The sequence below is a fragment of the Cebus imitator genome, unplaced genomic scaffold (genome assembly GCF_001604975.1).
Source record: "Cebus imitator isolate Cc_AM_T3 unplaced genomic scaffold, Cebus_imitator-1.0 Scaffold68, whole genome shotgun sequence".
NCBI classification, from domain to species: domain Eukaryota; kingdom Metazoa; phylum Chordata; class Mammalia; order Primates; family Cebidae; genus Cebus; species Cebus imitator.
Genome location: NW_016107383.1, coordinates 5,767,448 through 5,777,778, shown reverse-complemented (window position 1 = coordinate 5,777,778; position 10,331 = coordinate 5,767,448). Strand labels below are relative to the sequence as shown.

Here is a 10,331-nt window from a genome sequence, read left to right as displayed (position 1 = left end):
GTAATGCAGTGGTGCCATCTCGGCTTGCTGCAACCTCTGCTTCCCTGGTTCAAGCGATTCTCCTGCCTCAGCCTCCCAAGTAGCTGGGACTACAGGTGCGTGCCACCATGCCCAGCTAATTTTTGTATTTTTAGTAGAGATGGGGTTTTACCATGGCCAGAATAGTTTCAATCTCTCAACCTCATGATCCGCCCACCTCAGCTTCCCAAAGTGCTGGGATTACAGGTATGACCCACCTCGCCTGGCTGGATGTAACACTTTCATGGTATTGCCAGATTGCCTTAATTTCTCCTTTAAAAAAGCTTTATTATAGAGAACTGTAAAGTAGTCAGACAAGTATAATGAGGACCCTGTATCTGTTGCTCAGCTTCAACAATAATTGGTTCATGATCAGTCTTATTTAATCTTACCCATTTCTACCCTTCTGAATTTTTTTGAAGTGAATCCCAAATGTCATATAATTTATTCATAAATTATTTAGTATGTATCTCTAAAAGGTAGGACTTAAAAAGTCATAACCACAGTAATATACCTAAAAAATTTACTAATTCTTTTATATCATTAAATATCCAGTCATTGTTTAAATTTCAATTGACTTTAAATGCCATTATTTTATTTTTATTTTTAACAGTGTATTTGTTTAAATCAGTGTCCATATAAGGTCCACATTGCAGTTGGCTGATCTAGCCTTTGTATCTTTTTATCTAACGTTTCCAGTCCATACCTCCTTTCTCTTCCTCCTTTACAATGTGTTTGTTAAAGAAACCAGGTTTTGTTGTGTACTTTTCAAGTCTGTACTTTATTAATTTTATACCCATGATATAATTAATATGTTAAGTTCTCTAGTTTCTGTAAACTTGTAGTTGTATCTAGAAAATCAGTCTGTATTTAATTAATTTTATACCCATGATATAATTAATATGTTAGGTTCTCTAGTTTCTGTAAATTTGCCATTGTATCTAGAATTCTAATTGGATTCAGTTTTATAGAGTGTGTGTGTTCTTCGGCCTGGAAACATAACATGTCTGGTTGACTCTTTCATGAGGTTAACCACTATAGATGTTCAACCTAGATTTGTTAATTAAGTTGCAAGGTAGTGATAATTCAGTTTAGACTTTCATTTTTATTTATAAGCTGGAGTATTTCTATAAAGCTAAATTCCTCCTCATTTGCTGTTACCCAGTGGTGTAAGTCATATAGGAAAACAAAGATAAATGTTTAATTCTTTCTGTTTATTTAATAATTTTCAAGATAATGAGTTGTTGACTAGCAATTTCCAGTGGTGATCAATCATTTTCAGTCTATCACAATTATTGTTATCGGTATTCAAATCGTTCCATGGTTGGACATGAGAGACTCCTGAGTTCATTTGACAAGACTTTAACTTCCTTGCAGTTACACCCTGTGTTTCAAGCTCATCTTGTAAATATTCTGCCATAGAACTGGTTTGTCCTAGGAACCCTGGTTTCTAACTCCTTTGTTGTTGGTGCTAACTAATCTATTTGAAATAGAAAACTAATTGTCTTCTTAGTAGACTTCATGTATCTTAAGAGAAACGGAAGATTTATTACCAATATTTCTTTAATGCAAAGTATAAGGCCATTGTCTAGACAAAAAATTGGATTCACTTTTGAAGTAGTTGTAAGTATTATTTGGGAAGGTTACACCTACAAACCCCATTAAGCAGTTGCCTGTGCTGAGAAGTACAGGTTCCAACATAGTGATTGGCTTTCTCCAATCCAAGTAGTTTGGTAGGTGTTTAGCATTTGATGATAAAATTTCTTTCATCTCCAAATTGCAGAAGAGAACCTCAAGCTCCCAAGAGTGCAGAGAGCCAACAAGAAAGCTATCTGTTGATATTGAATGATTAAATAATAAGATGGAAGCTAAAGGAATTTGTTCCTGAGGCTTTAAAGCTTCTTATTACTACTTATCACCTACCTGCCTGTGTATTCTGTTAGGTATCGGCCTGTTTTCCCATATTTATAGAATCAGGAGCATATTCATGCACTTTATATATTAAAGTCGGAATTAAAATAATAGTGGCACATGTGGTGGAAACTAAATCAGATAATCTCTCAATATTTTTGTTCTTTTAAAGAATAAATTATTACAGAAGATACAATTCCCCAAACTTGTTTCCATTTATAAAAAATGTATTTAGCTTTTACTTTAGTATTAGAGTTGCCTTTATTAAAAAGATAAAGAAATAGAATTTTGGGATACTAAAATGTGAATAATCTGAGCACAGAAACTTTGATTTGTTCACGTATTCTAAAATATTGGAGCAGTGCCTGACACAAAGGAAGTATAGGAGTCAAATATCACTTGAATGGATGAACTGTAATAGATTCGTGCTTTATTCTCTCCTCAAAATCAGTGACCTTCGACTTATATTTGAAGTGGACTAAGTTGGTGGACTAAGTTCACCTGACATCTTATTTAAAAGGAAACACGATTGTATAATTCTGTTATATTAATTAATTCATTTGTTTAACAAGCTTTGTTAGATGGGGCAGGGTAGGGGGTGATAGATACTGTGCTATATGTTGGGACACAAAGATGAAAAAGACAAACTTCCTGTCCTCAAGAGGCTATCAGTTTAATGGAAGAGACTCAAAGGCAAAAGTAATACAGCAGTCTATCTATGTGTAGATGGGCACTGTGGTATAGTGGTTAACAGTAAGACTCTGGAGTCAGACTCTAGATTTGTAGCTTAGACCTGCGAGTACCATCTTGGGCAAATTACTTAAATCTCTCTTTGACTTAATTCCCTTATCTGAATTACGCTGTGGAAACATGAAGGAACCAGTTCCTTTGGGAAATTTGAAGAAAACCTTCCAAAGAAACATTTGAGTGAGGTTTTAAATTATTAAAGAGACTAAAATACTTGTTGTTTCCCTATCTCTTCCTTTAGGTTTCAGCTTAACCATTACTTTCCTGGAGCACTTTGCCTCTTTAACCCCCCTCCTCCCCCCACCTAATTTAAGTCCCCTGTTGTGTTCCTGTTTATGCCTTTTTATTACTCAGGTGCACTTACTTAATTTCTTCTTTGCTAGTCTGTAAGCTCCTAGGAGGGAGGAGGGCTGACCTCTGTCTAGTTTATCAGTATTTTCCCCAGTTCCAATATAGTTTCTGATGTTTGTTAAATGAATGCATCAGTTAGACAAGAAATAAGGAAAGAAAGGCATCCCAAGCATACTACTTTACAGTTCTCTATAATAAAGCTTTTTTTAAAGGAGAAATTAAAGCAATGTGGCAATACCATGAAAGTGTTACATCTGGCCGGGCACAGTGGGTCACACCTGTAATCCCAGCACTTTGGAAAGCTGAGGTGGGCGGATCATGAGATCAAGAGATCGAGACCATGGCCAACATGGTGAAACCCCATCTCTACTAAAAATACAAAAATTAGCTGGGCATGGTGGCACGCACCTGTAGTCCCAGCTACTTGGGAGGCTGAGGCGGGAGAATCGCTTGAACCAGAGAGGTGGTGGTTGCATCGAGCCGTGATGACACCACTGCACTCCAGTCTGGTGACAGAGTGAGACTCCATCTCAAAAAAAAGAAAAGAAAAGAAAGAAAGTGTTGCATGCGTATATTCCTTTAGAAAGTTTTCTAGAAATTTAATCCCATTAATATGCTTATGCATATGTGCAAAGACACATATACAAATACATTAATTGGCAGTAACAGGAGAACAAATTGATCTGTGTTACCAAGCACAGGGAGTAGCATTTAGAAATAGACAGTGTTATGAAAGGTTTAGCCTAGAGTAGTATATAGAAAGGAAGAATGGAAGGCTGGAAAGGTAACTTCAGGATGAGTTTGGCTTTCCTTATTATCAACAGGAATTCATTTGGGTATTTTTAATCTTGAAGGTAAGGAGCAGTCACCTTTGGAGATGAGTATGCATCCAGTGGCCAGCGCTCCACTCTCAGTCTTTACCAAGGAATCTACATCCTCCAAACACAGTGACCACCATCACCATCATCACCACGAGCACAAGAAAAAGAAGAAGAAGCACAAACACAAGCACAAACACAAGCATAAGCATGACAGTAAAGAAAAGGACAAGGAGCCTTTCACTTTCTCCAGCCCCGCCAGTGGCAGGTCTATTCGTTCTCCTTCCCTTTCAGACTGAGAAGGGGACAAGGAGACCTTTCCTTCCATGTCCAGAAGAATGTATGTCACTAAAGCTCTGTCCTCTGTGAAGAATGATAAAAGGGGGAAAGGATTTGCCTCTCCTACAGAAATTCTGAATCCATTTAAGTTCTAAACATTTGATTTACGTTATTTATACAGTTGGGATCTAATTAGGAAAATGTGTTTTATAGTTCTGGATAAACTGTTTCATCTGCTGTTTCCTCCTCAATACACACACACAGTGCAAACTCCTTTTCATAAAAGCCCTCATATCCACTGGCAGTCCCATTCACCTCATGGTCTCCATGTGTACTACCAAAGTCAATTATGTTTGAAAGCCTTTGGTAGATGTTATGAGGCAAAGTTATGTTTCACGCAGAAGCAATGGCCAAATCTGTAGTGCACCCACTATCTCCAGTGAAATATTGTACAACACCATTTGGAACTACTGAAAAGATAGGCTCTTCTACAGGACTCTCCCTTACTGCACCATTTTTTTGTATTAACCATAGAAACTAAGCATCATAATTTATGAACAAAGAATGTGTTATATTTTCTTTTGCTCTAAAATACTAAGATTTTGGGAAGCAATTCTTTTTTAAAAAATATTTGAATAACTATCTTTTGATAACACATTCAGTGTTTATGATGTTAGAATTTAGCAGAACTACGAAATCCAAAATTGTTTTCAAATCAAGATATTTAAATTTTAAGTTGGTTTGTTTTCCAGTAAGTATAAGTGAAAATGTTCATATGTAAAATATATTTTGCTAAATGTGGACAGTTTACACACCCAACACATACTGTTTCCAAAATTATTTCTGTATAACACAAATTATGTTACCTTTAAAAAGGTGAGCTTAGCCGGGCGTGGTGGCTCATGCCTGTAACCCCAGCACTCTGGGAGGCCGAGGCGGGCAGATCATGAAGTCAAGGGTTCAAGACCAGCCTGGCCAACATGGTGAAACCTCATCTCTACTAAGAATACAAAAATTAGCCAGGCCTGGTGGTGCATGCCTGTAATCCCAGCTACTCGGGAGACTGAGGCAGGAGAATTGCTTGAACCCAGTAGGCGGAGGTTGCAGTGAGCTTAGATTGCACCACTGTGCTCCAGCCTGGGCAACAGAGCAAGACTCCATCTCGAAGAAAGGAAAAATCAAGGTGAGCTTATATATTGTTTATTAACCTAGACATGGACAATTTGCCTCTTGTGAGTATACTGGAAGCATTTAAAAACACATATGAAATGTTTTGATTTCATTGTTTGTATGGTTGCGTATTTTTACTTCCGAATTTTCCTCGTTTAAGAATTTTTTATACCCTCAATTTTTATCATTTCCCTTATCATTAGAAAGTTTGACAAAATACTTGAAAGTTGGACCTCTAAATATACTTTTAGTTGTGTTTAACTTGTTTAATAAATAACTTTTTAAGTTGATCTGTCTTTGTATCTTTTAATATCTTGTGTTACCTTCCTGTGTGCGTGTATATAATAAACCTGTCCATATAGTTTGCAGAAAGCTTTGTGAATAGGTGGGATTTTAGCTGGCCTCACTAGGGGGAATAATTTTAGTAGGCTGAGATGGGGTTAGGTTCTCTCAGCAGAAGAAACGGTATCTTCAAAGGTATGTAGGAAAGCAAGGGTGTGTTCAGGAATTAGGCTGTGCAGTTGGCCTGGAGCATAAGTGCAGAGCGATATGATCAGATGTTGAAGGGCCTAAAAGACAATTATTTAAAAGTTTAAATTAATTGAATGTTGTCCAACTGAAATTATTTTGGAAAATGGGATATTTTGTATTAGAGCATATAGTGATACCATATATAGAATTCTCAACTTTGAAAATTTCTAAGCACATGTTTCAAAATAATTACTTGTGTTGTAGGAAGACAGTGATAAGTTATTGATCTATTATAATTCAAGCACTTCTTGTATGGCAGGCATTGTACCAGAAACTTTATGTTATGTATATTATTTCATAATCAGGTGTTTATATTAGATGTGGAACTTTTTTTTATGGTGAACTCTTGATTATTTAAGCTTTTGTTTAGGAGCAGACAATGCAAAAGGTATTTTATTCATATTTTTGAAACAGATTATTAAACACAGTGCAGCTTCAGTCTAGGTCTCCCAGTCTCCTTTCCCAGAGGCAGTCATTATTGACAGTGTTATATGTATCTTTCCAGTGCTAGTCTATATATACATTTCCATATATTTTTATCGTATGTACAGATTTTTTTAAAACAAGTGGTAGCATATAATACAGACTTGCAGAAATTGTGTTTTTTAAATTATGCTTTATCTTTTATGGCTTTTGCATTTTATGTCATAGTAACAAAGATCTTCTTTATGATTATGAAAGAATTCTTCCACTTTTTTTGAATGTTCTTAAAATTTTATGTCTCAGGTTTACATTCTTCATCCAACTTGAATCCATCTGCAATTTATTTTAATAAAAAATAGGGGTTCAGCTTTTTTCCCCTTCTATTTAATTTTTTCTTTTTTTTGGCAGAGACAGGATCTCACCATGTTGTCCAGCCTGGTCTTGAACTCCTGGCCTCAAACCATCCTCCCTCCTGAACCTCCCAAAGCATTGGGATTACGGGCATGAACCGCCATGCCCAGCCTTGTCTCAACATATTTTTTTAAGTTCCCTTTTAATTTATTCATTGACTCATTGGTAGTTCAAGAGCATGCTGTTTAACTTCTAGAGACTTAGGAATTTTCTGAAGTTCTTGTTTTGACCTCTAGTTTCATTATTGTAGTTAGAAAAGAAACTTGATGATTTCAAGTAGAATTTTCAGAATTTTGAAATTGACTGAAATTGAATTGAATTGACAGAAGTCAAGAAAACTTCAGTCTTCTTAAATTTGCTGAAGCTTGTTTTGTGTCCTAACATGTTAGATTTTGGAGAATGGTTTATATATGCTTCAGAAGAATGTATACTCTTTTGCTGTCAGACTGAATGCTTTGTTTATGTCTGTTAGTGTTAAAGTTCAGTGTTTCCTTATTAATATGTCTGGATGATCTGTCCATTGTTGAAAGTGGGGTATTGAAGCCTCCTTCAGTGTCTCCTGCAATATTGTATTACAGTCTATCTCGCCTTCAGATCCTTTAACATTTCCTTTGTATGTAGTATTAAGATGCTTTGATGTTGAGTACATATATATTTACAATTGTTATACCCTCTGAATGAATTGGCCCTTTTGTCATTGTATCCTTCTTTGCCTCTTTTTTACAGTTTTTGTTTTAAATTCTATATAATAATTTTTCTGATATAATTTTTAATGTCACCCTGATATGTATACTATTTGGACTGTTTTTCTCATCAAAGTATGGTTTTCTTAGCAATTATATAGTATTCTAGAAATTTTATTGCTACTTAAAAATCAGGGCTTAAAAATGCTGGGCTGGGCACAGTGGCTCACACCTGTTATCCCAGCACTTTGGGAGGCTGACGTGGGCAGATCACGAAGTCAGGAGTTCGAGACCATCCTGACCAACATGGTGAAACCCTGTCTCTCCTAAAAATACAAAAATTAGCCGGGCATGATGGCATGCACCTGTAATCCCAGCTACTCAAGAGGCTAAGGCAGGAGAATTGCTTGAACCTTGGGGGGCAGAGGTTGCAGTGACCCAAGATTGCGCCACTACACTCCAGCCTGAGTGACAAAATGAGACTGTGCCTCAAAAAAGTAATAATAACGCTTTCGGCCGGAACCGCCATCTTCCAGTAATTCGCCAAAATGACGAACACAAAGGGAAAGAGGAGAGGCACTCGATACATGTTCTCTAGGCCTTTTAGAAAACATGGAGTTGTTCCTTTGGCCACGTATATGCAAATCTATAAGAAAGGTGATATTGTAGACATCAAGGGAATGGGTACTGTTAAAAAAGGAATGCCCCACAAATGTTATCATGGCAAAACTGGAAGAGCCTACAGTGTTACCCAGCATGCTGTTGGCATTGTTGTAAACAAACAAGTTAAGGGCAAGATTCTTGCCAAGAGAATTAATGTGCGTATTGAGCACATCAAGCACTCTAAGAGCTGAGATAGCTTCCTAAAACGTGTGAAGGAAAATGATCAGAAAAAGAAAGAAGCCAAAGAGAAAGGTACCTGGGTCCGACTGAAGCGCCAGCCTGCTCCACCCAGAGAAGCACACTTTGTGAGAACCAATGGGAAGGAGCCTGAGCTGCTGGAACCTATTCCCTATGAATTCATGGCATAATAGGTGTTAAAAAAAAATAAAAGACCTCTGGACTGTAAAAAGAAAAAAAAAGTAATAATAACATTTTTACTCTTTAAAAATGACACATAATTAATGAGAACCTCCTTTGTTCATCATACTGGAATATTGTGGCTTTATAAAAGTTCTGAGCAACTGATGTTCCATTTGCAAATTTTTTAACTTAATACCTGTGTAACTTCACAACAGCAATTGAATGCTAGTCCACTCAGCATTGTTATTGCTGAAACAAACTCGCTTCACTTGGTTTAGCCCAGTCATCTCTAAACATTTTTGGTTTTTTATTCCATTCATGTTTTTTTAAAAAATGAGTGTACATATGTAGATGTATGTATATTAATATGTAAGAATATATTTATTAATATAGTATGTTCATTATAAGGTTATGTAAGTCTGAGCATGGTGGGTCATGCCTGTAATTCCAGCACCTTGGGAGTCTGAGGTGGGAGGATGGCTTGATGCCAAGAGTTCAATATCAGCCTGGGCAACATAGCAAGACCCCATTTCTACAAAAAATGAAAATGAAAACAAATTAGCCAGGCATAGCAGCACAAGCCTATAGTCTCAGCTACTGAGGAGACTGAGGCAGGAGGTTCACTTGCGCCCAGAAGTTTGAGGTTGTAGTGAGCTAAGATCATGCCAGTGCATTCCATTCTGAGTGACAGCACAAGACCCAGTCTTTAAAAGATTTTCTTTTTTTCTTAGGACAGAACCTCTCTCAGTTGCCCAGGATGGAGTGTAGTGGCATGATCACAGCTCACTGCAGCCTCTACCTCCTAGGTTCAAGTAATTCTTGTACGTCAGCCTCCCGAGTAGCTGGGACTACAGGCGTGCACCACCACGCCCAACTAATTTTTGTAGTTTTAGTAAAGACAAGGTTTCACCATGTTGGCCAGGCTGGTCTGAAACTCCTGACCTCAGGTGATCCACCCTCCTCGGCCTCCAGAGTGCTGGGATTACAAGCATGAGCCACTGCACCCAGCTAAAAACAATTTTTTTAAAAAATATTTTTCATATTTGTTTATTTATTTACTTTTCAGGCAGGGTCTTAGTTTGTCACCCAGGCTGAAGTGCGTTGGCTCAATCACAGCTCACTGCAGCCTCAACTGTCTGGGCTCAAGCGATCCTCCCACCTTAGCAACCCAAGTAGCTGGGGCTACAAGTGCTCACCATCACACTTGGCTAATTTGTATTTTTTTGTAGAGATGGGGTTTCACCATGTTGTCCATGGTCTTGAACTCCTGAGCTGGTCTTGAACTCCTGAGCTCAAGTGATTCACCACCTCAGCCTCCCACAGTGCTGAGATTACAGCCTGAGCCACCATGCCCAGTGAAATGATTTTTTTTTTTTTAATTAAAGTGTAAGAAAGGATAGGCTAAAAATGAAGTATTAGGTTGGTGCAAAAGTAATTGGGGTTTTTGTATTACTTTCAGTGGTGGAAACCACAATTACATTTGCACCAACCTAATAAATTATTTGTAAATGTCTTGCAGCTTGTGATAGCTTCATACTGCTGAATTTATGAAGCTTCAATGTAAACTTAGTTCACGGTTCATTAGTAACAAGAGGTTGTCAATTCATATTTTAAATTTTTTAAATAATTTTTGTTTGCTTTTTCTTCTCAAATCTGATTAGGAGATAAAAACATCATTTATCTTGCAATATTTTAAGTACTTTTTATGCATTAATTTTAACAACAGCCATATGAGATAGGTTTTATGGTTATGATAAAGAATTTGAGGCACGGGAAAGTTAAGCCCAAGGTCACACAGCTTGTATGTGCAAGCATTTGGATTCAAACCCAAGGGCCTGGCTTTATTTGTGTCTCCTAGATACATGCTGTCCATTGTGGTAGCCATTAGCCATATATGGCTAGTTAAATTTAAATAATTATATTTTTGAAATAAAACTTTAGCTCCTTCTTTGCACTTAGCTATATT

At 37.0% G+C, this 10,331-nt stretch overlaps 1 protein-coding gene and 1 pseudogene across 3 annotated transcripts in view; both read left to right on the top strand.

Moving 5' to 3' along the window:
• Nucleotides 1-4,325, top strand: part of TAF2 (TATA-box binding protein associated factor 2) — a 105,738-nt gene extending 101,413 nt beyond the window's left edge. For both annotated transcript variants that reach the window (XM_017530701.2, XM_037739315.1), the window contains exon 26: nt 3,882-4,325. In XM_017530701.2, the coding sequence (XP_017386190.1) occupies nt 3,882-4,144 (263 nt within the window). In that variant the 3' untranslated portion in view covers nt 4,145-4,325. The remainder of the gene's footprint in view (nt 1-3,881) is intronic.
• A 3,531-nt stretch (nt 4,326-7,856) lies between these two features.
• LOC108305931 lies at nt 7,857-8,378 on the top strand (annotated as a pseudogene). The gene has a single exon (XR_001825947.2). The product of XR_001825947.2 is annotated as a 60S ribosomal protein L21-like (transcript).
• Nucleotides 8,379-10,331: the final 1,953 nt, after the last annotated feature.